This window comes from Pleuronectes platessa, chromosome 21 (assembly GCF_947347685.1).
Source record: "Pleuronectes platessa chromosome 21, fPlePla1.1, whole genome shotgun sequence".
Lineage (NCBI taxonomy): Eukaryota > Metazoa > Chordata > Actinopteri > Pleuronectiformes > Pleuronectidae > Pleuronectes > Pleuronectes platessa.
The window spans coordinates 10,622,435-10,639,341 of NC_070646.1; the positions used below are offsets into that span (position 1 = coordinate 10,622,435).

The 16,907-nt window shown below is 40.6% G+C and overlaps 1 protein-coding gene across 1 annotated transcript; it reads left to right on the forward strand.

Annotated features, from left to right (window-relative positions):
* The first annotated feature begins 1,064 nt into the window (after positions 1 to 1,064).
* Positions 1,065 to 8,161, forward strand: kcnj12a (potassium inwardly rectifying channel subfamily J member 12a). Its single transcript, XM_053413855.1, has 2 exons — positions 1,065 to 1,090; positions 6,856 to 8,161. The coding sequence occupies exon 2, from the start codon at positions 6,860 to 6,862 to the stop codon at positions 8,159 to 8,161; it is 1,302 nt and encodes a 433-aa protein (XP_053269830.1). The 5' UTR covers positions 1,065 to 1,090; positions 6,856 to 6,859.
* Positions 8,162 to 16,907: the final 8,746 nt, after the last annotated feature.

A 16,907-nucleotide genomic window follows, 5' to 3' on the forward strand; every position in this document is an offset into this window, starting at 1 on the left:
TTAGCCCTCTCCCTGGGAGGCGAAACCCTTTCATTTAGACACAGACATGGAAAGGATATGTGAGCTGCCACCTGTGATTATGGTGCAGTTACATAACCAGGTTCAGAGTCTGCATGTGTGAACCTTGTGATCTACTGTTCTCCAGGCTCGCAGCACCGTGGCGTTGGAGTCTTACATTATGCAGGAGCCGGTACAGTACCTGTTGCCGCCACAGACCGACAGGCGCTTTAAAAGGACGCTTTGAGCTCCATTAGTTGAAGTCCTCAGCCAAACACAATAGCCTGGTGATGATCACACACAGGCTATCGCAAATAACCCTTAGAAGCCTGAAATCAGAGGCTGCGAGGGAGAAAGACTGGGAGCGCAGAGAGAAAGTGAAAAAAAGAGGGTTCCTGCACTGATGAATCATTAGTGTTAACGCTGGGGCTGAGCCAGTATGGCTGTTTTTAGAAACATCTCACTCTTTCAACCCCCTCCTTTACTAATTGTCATCTCTTTTAGCGTTTGACTGATGACTGGCTCTCTGAAGACGTGAGAAAAGGGGAGTGGGCACTCAGCTCTGAGGGTAATGTCTCACTTTGAAGCTGTCAAGGGTAGCGGTAATGTCCTCGACCGTGGCTGAGAAAGCGGTGGCTGAAAGAAGAAACCATGGACACTGAATAATTCTTCAGAAATGCAGGCAGAGTGACACATCAAGACAACAGTCCTGCGTTTTCCTAAAAGACTTTATGTGTAGAGCACTGCTTCTGAAACAGATGAAACAAGAGAGCTGACTAATCGTGATTGGCATACTTCAATTTCAATTCGTCTAACAAGAGAGTCACTGGTGTGGTGATGCTGTCATATTGTCAAGCACACGCACACGCGCCCACAAACACACGCAGCCTCAGTTCAATCGTTGTTGATTAGTGGCTGGTGACAAGTGTGAAAGGCATCACTCTGCATTGAGACCCAGCAGCCAGCAGCTTGATATATTGATACACACTCTGCACCGCACACAGCGCAGTCTTTCATTACAGCAGGTCAAAGAGACACAGGCCCTGGTCATGTTGAGGCCATGCAGCGATCAATATTCTCACCTTGTGAATTTGTTTGACTCCAATAGAGGAACTTTAATGAATCGCCCCCCCTTCTACGAGGGTGAATGTGGCAACATGCAGAGTAGATATACTCAAAAAAGCGGCAAACTCAGAGTTGTTCATTTTGCTTGGGAAGTCAGTGTTCAAGCCTGTCTCTCTAATTATGTGGCCTCCATTTACTTTTGATTAACAAGTGATCGCACACAATGGTGGATTGTCTGCTCGTGTTTTCTCAATGATACGTCTGTGTGCATCAAGTTGCTGTCAACTGGTGGTGCCATGATGTGGGAGGCAGGGAGAGAGACAAAGAGACAGAGCGAGAGGGAGGGAGGGAGAGAGAGAAAGAGAGAGAGAGGAGGGGAGGAGAAAAATGGTAGGGAGGGAGAGAGGAGGGGAGGAGAAAAGAGGAAGGGAGAGAGACTGCAAATGGCAGCTTCTGTGAACACCGAGAGAGGGGCGGAGGGAGGGAGAGGAGAGAACGAGCAAGAAATAGTCAGGGGGAGAGAGTGTGAGAGAGAGAGAGAGAGAGAGAGAGAGAGAGAGAGAGAGAGAGAGAGAGAACAGCAGTTCAAACTAGATCAGATTGCAAAAGATTGATAGAGAGAGCTGTTCAGTTAATGCGCAGTGAGGGAAAATTGTACAGTTTAACAGGAAATGTCAAGGACAGACTTTATGTTAATAAAGATGAGGGATAACCTGGAGACCAGCTGAAGAAACTGCCTCGAAAGATGGAGATACAAAACCCTGAATTTTCACTGGCATAGCCTCCAAAAAAAGGTTTCACACCTGTTTTGTACGTCCTGCAGCGGCGGTGGCGGCATCGTGGCCACGGGGGTCTTTCTGGGAATCAACCTGGTCATTACCACTGCGTTTCACCTGCACTCGCAAACAGCTCCTGAGAAAAAAAGACAAGAGCACAGAGATCAAGCCAGGATGAAGAAATTCAAAGGGGGTCGGTGCCTTGTGCTGAAGATGATGGAGTGGTTTTCTCCAGTATTAGAGTAACAAGGAGAGAGAAGGAGCAGCAGCGGTGGCAGAAGGAGAGAATGCCTTAGTTTGGTCACTGGAGAGAAGATATCACCTTTTACTTCGTCAGCCTGGTGAAGATCAGGTAGAAAAAAAAGGTAAGGGAAGGAAAACTTTACCTCAAACTTGCAGTCTGATTGTTTGTCAAATTTCATTGGTCTGTAGTGATAAACATAATGAAACAATGGACAACAATGTCTTGTCACTGTCACTGCTGTTTGCCCCTGTAAATTATTGTGTTTATCTACAAGCTTACAAGCTTTAATTCAGACTTAAATAGTATATGATTTAAATTAAATCTAAACTTTTCTATTTGTCAGAGCCCAAATGTCTCAAATTAATCAAACGAAATTGGCATCGTAGATGACATCATTACAAATCACATCACAGCTTTTTTGGTGCAGAAAAGCTTTCCTGTAGAATACAGTAATAGAAAATATTGATTTCTTCCATGCAGGTTGATCATCATCATGGTTTAACTAAAATGTCCTACTGGCCAACAGGGCCTTACTTGTCATTATCACAGCATGATATTGACATGTACCCAGATCACAAATGGTTAAAGTAGAAAAGCTGACATAGAGCTAGAAGGCAGACAAAGGCAACAATTAAAGGTAATCCATTCAAACTACATTTAAATCCTTAAGTCAGTGATCTAGATTCATGTCACAGCCTGTTCACTGAGACAGTAAAGCAGAGTGAGAAGATACAAACACATTGTTTTGTGTGATAACTGTAGGCTACTGCTAAAACTAGATTGATTACAGAAATTTGTTAGAAATTGGACATTTAGACAGAATGTAATCAGCAGAATCACAAATTGAGTCAATGTAAACAAACACTTATATTTCTATTGTTACTTCCTTGGTAACAACTCCACCTGTAAACACTTGTACACCTAATTTCATGTGTGTGTTACTTCAGATAACAGTAGCATCTTATTTGGCATAATAATACTGGAGGGACAGATATCAGTAGGGCTCACAGGATAAAGTACTGATTCTGATACAGCACATTTTTATCATTGCATAAAGAAATCAACGATGTTAGGGCACAAAAGAGATAGAATGAAAAGAATGAATATTATGCATTGATGTCTGAGAGTTCACCGAACTCATCATGCGTTTCATCTCCCATTTGATTCACTTGTATTTTCCAAAAGACAAGTTTAGAATGTAGCAGGACTGAGTCAAAACACTGATTATAACACAGTCCCAAAACGGTTACAATAATTTTCCAAACACATGGAGTACACCTTACTGTATACAAAGTACCTTCCTATGTGGCTTCAGCTGTAACATCTAGCAGTACTGTCTTTTAAGTAATGCATCTTAGCTTTTGTGCTTTGACCAATCTGGAAATAACCGTTCGAGTTTAACATGGGTGAACGGGTACAAGAAATTAAAAAAACTTCACACGTGATGATAGAAAATGCTCAGTGAGGAGCTCACATGTGGGAATGATCATTCGACAAGAACCAAATGTTTGAATAGCTACAGGTGGGGTTCTACTTGCATAACTATACCAGCTGTTCTAACCGTGTGAGAAGGTGACTCAACTTCTTTCTGAACACTTCTTTCTGACACTTCTCTCAACGAGCACCTGAGATGTAATCTCTGCACAGGAGGTGGCCTACATAGCGAGGTCTAACCGCCTCCAGGGTTGGTCAGTGTCTTGTTCTGACTTACTGCATTTGTCTAGCAGCATTTTTTTTTACTGCACTGCATTAGAAAAACAACAATAAAACATGTTACCAATCAGAAAGCATATATGCATGGGGAGATGGTGTGGCTTTCTATAGGAAAATACCTGTAGGTCACTTGAGATGAGATGAGTTCTGCATGGTGAGCTCTAGGAAAATACAAAGACACCTGAGCCTCGACTCTTCCTTCACAAAGGCCTTGGGAGGTGGGTCGTAGTGGCTGAGCTCAGTTTCCTGCATGCTCGTCTTGAGATGAAGTACCTTCTCTCACTCCACCTCATTGTTCCACCGAGTCCCTTCCATTATTTTGCACATCTAATTATTTGTCCTAGTTATCCATTCCACATTAGCTGCAAGGTTATCATCTCCCTTAGTCACATCTCTCATCTCCTCAAGAAGACACACAGCAGTCAAGATCGCAAAAGGTTGTTCAAGCATACGATTTGCATAATGGCACTGAATTACTCTTGGAATTAACAAGCTGTGTTAAAAGTAAAAATCTATGATCCCAGAACAAATAAAAAAGTAAACAGAAATAAAAAAAACAGGACTGGAACTTGCTATCAGTGACACGACTCTCCAAATAAGGACAACTACCTTTAGCATTACACCTTTAACAGCTGCAGAGAACTCCTATTTAGTTGTCTTTTGTCCTATTTTTGGACAACAGCTGATTGCAGTCAGAAAAAATTGCTTATTTGTTTGTCCGAGTTATCCCTTTTTCATTGACATGATTATATTCTACCAGCAGCTAAGAACACACAGATCCCCCTTTGACTGTACATTTATTTGAATTAAGGACATTCAGATTCCTACATATCCAGCTGTCATCTGCAGCTGCCTATGTCAGAATTATATATCTGAAAGTATTAATAAGGTGTGCTCTTGGCTACATTGTGTTTTCCTGATACAGACGTGTTTGACCCCTAAGGGACAAATTTGAGACTGTGCATGAGATAATCTGGCTCCAGATCAGAAGAACTTCCACCTGAAAGAGTGTGAGTAAGGAGGGAATTAGTGTGAGTTTGTGGCAGACGGCAGGACACCTGGGATTTAGGAGCGCACATGAGTGAACTGTCAAGTCTTAGGCAGACAGACACAGAAGGGATGTGGTAGAGCGATAAAAGCTGTCTGCACCAGAGGGGCCTCAGTCCAACACCCACGGGTAAAAAAAAAACTTGACCCTGAGACTTGTCGTCCAATGCAGTGGCCAGGAGATCTGCTGCCTAATCAAGACTTTGACCACGATCCATACATACTGCAAATGCCATTTTAACACATATATGTCTTATTTTCGAACAATCTTCTTAGCTTAAACTGTGATGAGTAATTACAATGAATAAGTCATACACAGGATTGTACAGGGGAAAATCTATGACCTACTTTTATGGAGCACGATGGGACAGTGTGGGAGATTTACCTTATCCTCATAGAATGATTAATATTACTGCAAAATGTACAGAATGGGGTCAAAGAAAGTCCAGTCTCCATCCCTGTACACAGCATCTGGAATTGCAAGTCTAGGTCTATGCACACACACACACACACACACACCCACACACCCACCCACACACCCACACACCCACACACACACACACACACACACACACACACACACACACACACACACACACACACACACACACACACACACACACACACACACACACACACACACACACACACACACACACACACACACACACACACACACACACACACACACACACACACACACACACACACACACACACACACACATTTCCCTTAGGAGTTTAAACACATACACATTGATAGGCTGTTATTCCTATACCATATGACAGGGCTTTCAAACTAACACCTAACCAGATACAAGCAGTTTTTTCTCGACTTCCAACCCTCTTTATAATTTGAAAGAGAAAAGCCGAGGAAATGCCACGTGACAGAAGCGGATCTGCAACGAGGCCGCAGCTCTTCACTTACCCAGCCAAATTCAAAAGACTTGAGAACCCTTCAGTGAGGAGCTTTTGGGTTTTGAGTCGTGACGTTTTAATAGAGCAAAATGGCAGAGAGAGGAAGTGTGAAGGAACTATCAAGTAACTGGTATTATGGAGGCAAACAATATAAACCCTGACAATATAAAAATACTTTAGTAGCTTATTGTTGACCTGATTTATGTTTTCCACAGAATTATATTAGGTTTGTGGCAGCAGCTTTAGGGGTCGTTGATTATTGTGATTGGCCAGGGAGACCAGTCCTGTCACATTCAGTACACTCATGTGCAAGCCTGAATGACAGGTACACAGAAAGGGCCCTCTACATGCCCGTGGTACAAATAAAGCAAACACTAGTGGTGTGCCGAGTTCTGCCTGCCTGCTGAGGATGGTACAGATGTTTTTATGTTGTACCAGCCTGCTGATTTGGTGAGATTTCTCAAGGAGCTCATGATGGCCAGTCTGACTATGATTTGAGTGAAAGAGAGGGAGAGAGGGAAAGAAAGAGACAAGGAGTGTCTGGTCGATTAAAAAAGAAAAACTATGACTCAGTTAACTATGAAACAATCGAACAACATTAATAGTACACAATGAAACAGTAAGATGGTTACCGAAAAAAATCAATCTCTTAAATGGGTCCAGGTTTATCTATCTGGTGAATTGAAGTGGTCATTTGGGATCTAGCAAACAGGCACCTTATCAAGTCTAATAAGCTATGGATATTTATTGAAACCTTCTTTTTAGGACCAGCAGAAAAACAGTTTGAGTGCTACTTATGTAACAAGGTTTTGCCATTTAGTCTCCACAAGCTATTGTGGTTGGTTCTTTGGTGATGCTTTTATACACAGTTATGGTGTTGTTTGTCCATTATGTGACATAAAGATGCTAACATTGTTCTCTTCTCCTGACACACTCTGCAGGGATTGGATTAAAACACACGACTTCCAGCCAGCTTCTGTCTATGACGCACTAAAATGCAGTGTAGCCAGTGATCAAGCTGTGAGGGGCCACAATCACACACTGGGACTCGAGGCCTGCCCTTCTCCTCTCACCCTGCAGCTGGAGGCCCTGCCAGGAGCATGAGTGTGGGGAGGATCAACCGCTACAGCATTGTGTCATCCGAAGAAGAGGGTCTCCGCCTCACTACCATGCATGGCATGAACGGCTTTGGCAATGGCAAGATCCACACCCGCCGCAAGTGCCGCAACCGCTTCGTCAAAAAGAATGGCCAGTGCAACGTGCAGTTTTCCAACATGGAGGAAAAGTCACAACGCTACATGGCTGATATCTTCACTACATGTGTCGATATTCGCTGGCGATGGATGCTGTTAGTCTTCACTCTGGTATTTGTTGTCTCCTGGCTGGTCTTCGGCTTAGCCTTTTGGGTCATCGCTTTGCTGCATGGCGATCTGGATAACCCTGCTGGAGATGACAACTTCACTCCATGTGTCCTACAAGTCAATGGATTTGTGGCTGCTTTTCTCTTCTCCATCGAAACACAGTCTACAATAGGTTATGGCTACCGCTGTGTGACTGAGGAGTGTCCAGTGGCGGTCTTCATGGTGGTCTTTCAGTCCATAGTGGGCTGCATCATTGACTGCTTCATGATTGGTGCCATCATGGCCAAGATGGCGAGGCCTAAGAAGCGAGCACAAACACTGTTGTTTAGCCACAATGCTGTCATCGCCATGCGGGATGGAAAGCTGTGTCTCATGTGGAGGGTAGGGAATCTTCGTAAGAGCCACATTGTAGAGGCCCATGTCCGGGCACAGCTCATCAAACCTCGGATCACGGATGAGGGAGAATATATCCCTTTAGACCAGATAGACATTAACGTTGGCTTTGATAAAGGCTTGGACAGGATTTTCTTAGTTTCACCCATCACTATTCTCCATGAGATCGATGAGGAGAGCCCTCTTTTTGGGATCAGTAAACAGGACTTAGAGACAGCAGACTTCGAGGTTGTTGTCATCTTGGAGGGCATGGTTGAAGCAACCGCCATGACCACGCAGGCTCGCAGCTCCTATTTGGCCTCTGAGATCCTTTGGGGTCACCGGTATGAGCCAGTCTTGTTTGAGGAGAAGAACGTGTACAAGGTGGATTACTCACACTTTCACAAAACATATGAGGTGCCGTCCACCCCCCGCTGCAGTGCCAAGGACATGGTGGAGAACAAGTTCCTAGTCCCCAGCTCTAACTCCTTCTGCTATGAAAATGAGCTGGCCTTCCTCAACCGTGATGAGGAGGAGGAGGATGTAGTCGGTGGAGGCAGGGTACTGTCAAACCTCAGTCCAGACCGGAACAGCCGACATGAGTTTGATCGCTTACAGCCCAACAGAGCGCTGGATCAACGGTCATATCGCAGAGAGTCGGAAATATGACCTCTACCTTCTGACCCAGGGTCCACTTTTGATAACTTTATCCAAGGGTAATAATGCCGAACAATGCAAAGTGCCATAGGAACTGACTACTGTGAAAGATTGGCAAAGAAATAAGACAACAATATAAGGGACTTAACTGGAAGGAATGGGGGAAAGCAACAGTACACAGCTTAGAAATTGTGGTGAGGGATGTCCACAATCAAGGAACAACAAAAGACCTTCTTCTTTCATGGAAACTTGAATCGTTTTTCACATGGTCATTTTGAGTTAAGAGTTCAATGAGAGGGATCAAAAACTATTATGACAGATCCTTGAAAAATTATATTTAGTTGTAAATACTTTGCGTAGGTAAGTTATGTTTTGTGTGCAGTATCAGTTTCCAAATCGTCTCTTTAAATTGTTGCTATTTCATCTTGTTCTTGGGCACAAATAATGATGTTGCAAGGTTTTCTTTTTAGTGTTCCTTGCATTGCTGCAACGGCAGGACCTGTATTCAGTCGCACAAATTTAAATTCATGCACTGCAGCATTTAGATGCAATGTGCCATGATAAAACATCTGACCGCAAGCCACTGAAAACAACATAATTCAACACCCTTTTTTTTTTTCATTGGGGTAAAATCATTGGTAAAATCTACCAACATAGGAAGAATTTGCACTATGTAGAAATATGTTGAACAGAAGTAAACCGGTACTGAAATAATAATAATCTCTAAATGCTTCATGTTTAAATCCTCTATTAAATTATTACGAGCCACCATCAATAAATCAAAAAATAATAATTGCACTATGAAGACTATAAAGAAATATGTTGAGCAGAATTTAACATCATGATTTGGTGGCCCTGGCTTACGAACATAAATTGACAAGTATTCAGGTAAAAAGAAGCAAAGCACAAATAGCCAATAGGACAACCATCTTTGATGAACATATAGTGTAAGTTTTATTTTTGCAAGATATAGGTCGCAATATTCAGGTCTCCAATGTTCAGATAAATGAATCAATAAAAAAATCAATAATAATGTTTTATAACCATATTAATAAATGCACCTTAAATATTAGTGAACTTAATTTACATAACAAATTATGTAAATGTAAAAGTATGGAAATTAAGACTGTGACAAATTGGCCTAAATTGATCACACAAATGTATTTTTGTTCTCTTTAAAAACAAATCTATGCATATTAATAACTGTATCAGGGGACAGAAAAAGGTGTTCTTTGCAAGATGAAATAATGTAATGTAATGACATTGCTTTAGGTCAGGGGTTGGAAACCTTTTTCCTATCAAGGGCCCTTATTATAATTTTTTTAATCCTTCAAGGCCTATACTAAAGTTACTTATTTTAATGAACACATATATCACAGTAAACTCTCTAATCCAATGTGTTGAACTGGTTATTTTTGGCAAAGAGGCTGATGTCAGATGGCAGTGATGATACTGCTGTCAGCTGGTTTTTCAGGTGTTAGGAAAGGAATGGCTCACAGCAGAAGGTTGTCTGAAACGGAGATCCAACCTTCAGTTCATGTCCCCCTCAGATTGAGAAAATCCTCATGACGTACACACAGTTAATAGAATTTGATCAGAAGGCTTTGCACCTAAAATATTTCATGTTGTAGGTTGTTACGCATATCAGCTTGTTCCTAATTAAACAGCTCAACAAATATGTTGATTTCCGTTTCATGTCCCGAAACCAAACTCACCAGCATATTCACGTCATAGCAGGCTTTTGTTCTTGCAGAGGAGTAAAATGCAGTGTTTGCACACAATGCACAATTTTAATGTTGTGCAATTCCAGAGCAAGCAGCTCTGCTGCAGCAACAAGGCTCCTTCACAAGTTCCCCTTCTGTATGAGGTTTCACTTAATAGCTTGTTCACAGCGAAACCTTCCTGTGTAACATTGTCTCTGTCAGAATACTTTTACTTTAATTGTTGAAAGCTGCTTGTTGTCCATCCAAACTCTGTCAAAGAATTTAACCTTTATTCAAGCAACCCACCCACTTTAGTTGTATGTTTCAAGCTGTAATTAAGCTTGAGATTGGCTTTTTCTGTGTTACGTTCACCGTGACTGTGACCTGACAGGCATACAGCCAGAAGAGAGGTCCCACAAAAGGGACTAAATTTATTAAATGTTCCACAGACCATATTCATCTCAGAGATTCCCCACCCCTGCTTTATTGAATTACAAATGTTATTAAAAACAGCCTAAAATAAAAATACATTTATAAGAGTATTTTTTTACATTCATCAAATCGATTCAACAAGAATAACAATCATATTTAAAAATGTTAAATGTGCACAAGGAATTTCGAAACTTTGTGACATTTCTATGGCTGGAGTGTTTTAACATTTTAGTATTTAACATCCTTTCCAAAGTATGACAGGGGCAGAGGTTTGTAAAACAATTTGCATTATGATAAAGCTCAAATATTCTTAAAATATTAACCGACTTGAGTAGCTGGGCCTACATTTGTAATAGTGGACAAATGTAACAGCTTTTTCTATTGTTACAAACAGAGTCAATGTCTATATCAAATCTTTATAGACTTGACGAGACGGGACAAAAGTATCCTTATATAAATAGAATGAATGTGTGCAAGACTCAATTTGGCAAAACATTTACAAAAGCAACAGTACAACAAATAAAAAATAACCTCCTATTTTCCTACTCCCGTTCCCCTGGCATTTACAAAACTCACACACTGTAGAAAGTTAAATACATTTTAGCAATATGCTGAATGGAAGCAATAAACACTGGAGCACACACTTTGGAATATTGTTAATACCTCTATTCTTAATTTTTCTCTTGTTATACACTGAACATAGACATTTATAGTTTTTGAGTCACAGATAACAAATGAAAGGAACGATGACGGGAGAATGATGAACGTTTTCCAGTTTTTATTGTATTTGTAGGCATGTGATTTATTTGTGCAGATGTTAAACCTCAGATTTGATACCAAAGTAATGGAGTGTAGCTAAGACTAAGGTCCTGAGGTGATTGATCCAAATCCTCCAAACACAGTTAATATTGACAAATGGGTTGTTATATTCCAATAAGGTGTCCTCCACTTAGCAAATGGGCTTTGTATAGATTAGCATTCCTATTATTAGTAGTACATTTATCAATTAAAGCAAATACATTTTCAATCAAAAATCTAAACTAGAAAATGTCCAGTTGTAGATCAAATCAATCAAAACTAAATCAAAAAGAATTTTCCGATGTAGTTATAGATTGAATCACTAGTTGTCACTATTAACATTAGCTAAGAGACTAAAGTAGGATGCATGACTTCTTTTCTTTTGGCATGGACAACAGCATTTTAATATGATCCTGTATTCCTTTTCAAAGTGTTTATCTTAAAATCCAGTTTACCTCATTAAAACACTAAAACAATAATAGTTTACTTTCATACATAAAAAATCACATGTGTAAAGGTGGTAAGCTGTAGGATATGGTGGAAAACAAAAGGGGATGACCATGTAATGTTGGTCACAATGGCTAACCTTTTCCAAATAGTATTCCAAATATCCTTTCATTTTAGCGGGATGCTTGACTATGATATTTCTTGGTTGTATGTCGCTTTTTTTGAAAATTGTAGGATGCAGAAAATGTAAAAAGCATTTTTTGGTTATAAGTGAAGTGTTCTTTACCCAACCCTATACATTGATTATGCTCATTGCCTTCTGGGAAGGTTTTATACACTGACGTGTGAATCCTCTGCACATATACTCACAATATTTCAGTGGTAAAAAAAAAAGGTGAAGCATAAACAGCTTCTATGCTGCGTCACTTAAATGCATAGTTCAATAATTTCTACTGAATAATGTTTTTTAGAGATTGTTTTAGATGTGATTATTCCCACCTGAGCCCTTAAAAACTGAACACACAAAGAATTTGATAAATAGGTTTATAGTGTAAAAAGCATAATAGCATTATCAAAAGAATCATAAATAGGGAGCAGCTAGGCTGAGCAAATCTGCTTATTTTTATACAATGTTCTTTTTGATAGAATATAGCAATCAGTATATTTATCTTTTTTTGATAGAGTAACACAATGAAATGACTACCGGGCGGCATCGATTGATCTTGTCTCGGTTTGTTAAAGATTGAATTTCTGTTGTTTTCCTTTCAGCACAGTTGCTCATGATTAAACAGGTATTTCTCTTAAAGGGATGATTTGAAAAACCTTTGACCTCTGTAGAAGTCTTCCTATATGTCCAGCGATATGTCTACTGGGCTTTTGAGTTTCATTCAGAATCATTTAAATTATTCAATAAAAAATTAATTGTGAAAAAAAAAAAAAGACTGCGATTTATCTCTTTTGTTTCAACAGTTTTTGTGATTGTCTGGGCTGTACCGAAATGTACAATCCAATAATAAACCACAGACATCATCAAGCTTGACTAATCAATGGGGGAAGTGGTAGCTGAGGCAATACATCACCATGAGGGGTGGTTTGAGATTTGCGTCACCACAGACAGATGACTCCCTGGTCTTAGGCCAATTATTCAAGAAGGCTCATCAATTAATCACTGTGACACACAAACAACCAGCAAGGCCACAAGCCTTTTGGCCCTGCTGAACTAGGCAAGAGGCCTGCGGCTGACTGAATCAGATCAATGGAGTAACATCACATGAGAGATCACTATTACTCTAACAACCTGAATGTTTGCAGGTATTACATTTCCCTCTGGGACTTTTTGCATAAATCAATGTCTATTTCACAAATGCATTTATTTTTTGCTCCAGTCAGGTCCCTGTTATTTGGGGGAATTGGCTCACTGACACACTGTCATGTCTTACTGGGACACGTGAATAGAATTAAGCCTTTGTTAAAGTCATTAGTAACATTTGTGTATTTGTATATTGTATCGCTGCGAAATGTCCTCTCTGAAAAAGCCCTATTACCTGCACAATGGTAAGTTTATGTATTGTACTGTTCAGCAGTATAACCAATACCTGATGAAAACATATGCATAAAACTAAGAAAACACATACAGCGCATAACAAGCCCAACAGTCCCAACATGTAAATTCACTAGATTTCCACATCTAAATGTAATGGGTTCTTTCCTGACCCATGCTGCCTCCTTCCATCAAGTATAACTACGACATAATAACTACAATGACACTGGGCAACCTAGGAGTACATTTCGTATTTATCAAACAAGCTTACAACAAGATCCCCGTCGTCGTCCCCACTAAACAAACTTTTGTCTGGTGATGAAAAATCCTGTACTATTTGCACTACAATCAATTGTTTCTAAATGATTCAGATTCAGGGTGAGTGACAGATGTGGGATTAACTTGCTGGCCACTGCTTGTGCTGAGCTCAGGCGTCGGGTCTCAGCGCTAACTGACACAGGGATCATAGAGGCTATGCTGGAAGCTTTTGCCAAGTTTGATTATGTAACACGGCCGGGGCAGGGTTTGTCTGGCTTTGTGGGGCTTGGTAACGTACACATACAATAGAAGTGAGGCTTTCAGGATTAGTGGCGGACAGTGTTAATGAGTGCCCAATGCATGAAAGCACGATAGATTTTTCATCAGTGTAGCACGGGTTGCAGAACTCGGAGTTTGACTTCTGTAAATGAGCGATCTCATGATAGCAGTGTACTGTAGTGTACTGTAACAGTAGGATTAGACTACAAGCGGTCCTGGATAATTCAGGCCATGTCAGGATAAATTGCCTCACAAGTCAGAGGGCTGCTATAATCCTAAACACATATCATCCAGCTCTGATGAGCATATAGCCTATTGAGATGGTTAACAGTGACATCAGTTGCTTAAATTGTTCTCAGCAGGTCGAAGCTGCAGTTTTTACTTGTGTTAACTATTACCAACCCCGCAGGCCAAAAATGGTACAATTCAATATTGGGGTTGTTGGCAGATGTTTGTAACTGTACAGCTATGAACAGCGCTGGTGCACAGCCTCTCGCTTCACACTCACGGCTCCGGCACATAGAACCTATAAATTGTTGCCATGTAACCCCCTGGTCCAAAAAAAACAAAAAAGCGTGCAGCTGGGGAGCATACCTCAAGCACCAATAGTAATTATGGATACTAGGATTTGAGGACAGACAGACCAATAGATAGACAGACAGACACTGTAGATTTTTTTCGCTGTCTTCATATTGTGTCTAAATTACGCAACAGTAAAGTTAGCACCCAGGATCCTTTGGGAATGCCCCTTCTGTGAGTCCCAGGGAACTGTTGTTGAAGCCAGCTGGGGCCTCGACTTCCACGTTTAATTCGGTGTTATAAAATAAAAGCTGCTGCACCAAAAAATGGATTCAGCGAGGAGCAAAAACATGTGGAAGGATGCGAGGAGGAGGCCGTGCCGGGCTTTCTGCCAGCCAGCCCTGATAGACTAGCTCTAATTAATGCTGGAAGAAACTCCTGGTAGCCTGGAATTCTGATTACGGTAAAATGAGGGGAAATAGCGTTGAAGGGTCTATATAAAGCTCCTCAGTGTCGATCCGCATGTGGCTCTGTGACCAACACTTTCAACGGTAAGATACTCCTTTTAGTCTCAGCTAATCAAAGATGGATTATTATTCAGCCCCTCGTAAATACACCTTTTTTTGACATGATGGAAATATCCACTACAAAGGATCGTATATACATTATATTGTCCATAGGAAAAGTATATAGTGTAACAGTGTTTATAAGATATTAGCTATTGTGTTACAAATAGCCAACATTGTGTGAACTTAAGTCCAATACAATCGAAATCAAAAAATAATAAATTTAAACTATTCTGTCCAGTGGAAGTCAAGTGTCTCACCTTGTTAAGATTGATGATAGTTGAGCTGAATATCTCCACCTTGAAATGGAATTCAATTTAGGAAAGAAACAAAACATCCAACACAGTTGATATTAGCTACAAACCAAGGTTCCTCACTTTGGCTTTAACATGAGATGTTTGCAACCAAATGGTCATGTCTCTCCATGAACAAGCCTGCCACACCTGTGACAATGGTTGTATGCAGCATTAAAAATGGTGACATATCTACCTTCAGTTCCCTCTGGTTTGTCCTGATTCATGGAGTAACATGAATTGACAACCTGAGGGGACGTAAAGGGGCCCACTCTAATTTCCTGGCTCTCAACCCTTGGTAATTACCTGTGTGTGCCCAAAGGCCCTCAGTGTGTTTTAGATAAAGAGAGAAAGAAGGAGGAAGACAGTGAAGCTGTGAAAAAAAAATCAAATAGATTGATTATCCTGTTCTCCCTCTGTGTATACAATAATACCGTATAGATGATGATAGATGGATACTTTATCTACTTTAGCATATATTTGTTATGCATTTGTTACCAGTTTCCTTTGATGTGTTTAATAGTTTAGACAAAAATACAATACATACAATCCACATGGTTTCAGTGTTATTTGCTGTAGTCTGAATATAATAGCCATTGTTCACCCCAGAAAAATGGAGCTCAAAGGTATTTTGAAAAACTCAAAGTGTCTATAAAATTACATCTGGGAACATTTCAGTTCAAATTATGATCATAAAATCCACAGAAGATGTTATGAGTATTGTCTTCCTTCAGTGCTAAGTTAGACGCATACATGCTGAGGTCATTTGGGAGGAATAACAGAAACCAAACACCAGGGAGCTCCATTGTACTGGGACAAGTCGATAGAATCAAACTGAAGCAAATCACACAGTCGCACAGAAGAAAAATGAGAGTCAGCAAATCGGAGTCTGTCCCAGCAGTGAAGTCATGAGAACAGACACAGAGCTGCGACAACAGTCTCTCTGGTGTCCCCAGACTCAAATCTGTCAGCACCCTTATGTAATGCAGCAAAGAGAAACAGGGAGAGGATCCTACTCCCCAGTTACCCCATGCACGCAATGCACACACACCAACGCACACACACACACACACACACACACACACACACACACACACACACACACACACACACACACACACACACACACACACACACACACACATACACATACACACATACACACACACACACACACACACACACACACACACACACACACAAACAACTCTTTCCCTCATCACCTCTCCAAAGCCAGCCTACCTAGACTATGCCAGCGTGCATGGATCATCTTTGGCTAGTTGGCATTGCTCCGTCCCCGGGCTCGGACATCGCTTGAGGCAGGACAGCGTCTCCAGTGTCAGACAGAATGAGGTTCTTTGTTGCCACAGACTCAATACAGGACCTCACTCGACGGGGTATTTGAGGTGGTTTTGATATGGTGAAAAGTATCCCTTTTAACAAGTTGAAGAAGTGAGTGTCTAAAGGTGGAAAAGGGACAGTTAGAGAATCTCACACCAGTGGTATTGTAAATACTTTTTAGAAATCCTTTAAAATAACTGTAATGTGTGGGGGCTTCTGTTGTGAAAAACCTGGTTTTAGACTAATACGCTAATGTTTCTTTTAATGTCTCTGTAAACTTTACATTGTGTATTCAGTATCTAGTAGATATTTAAATGTGTTGTCAAAGCACAAATACCATGTTGGCAATCAAAGAATCGTATTAACAATAACAATGTAAAATATAATAACACTAGCAAATAACTTACTTCATTAAGAATTTCCTCTCACATTAAAATCTGTTTAATTGATTGCATGGGTGCTGAATTGTTAATTAATTCATTGTGATTTTTCATTTGTTTATTCATTCTCTCAACCTCTAACACAATCGACAGAACAGAACCTAGTGTTGAATAACACTGGAACCACTGCAGTGAATCACAC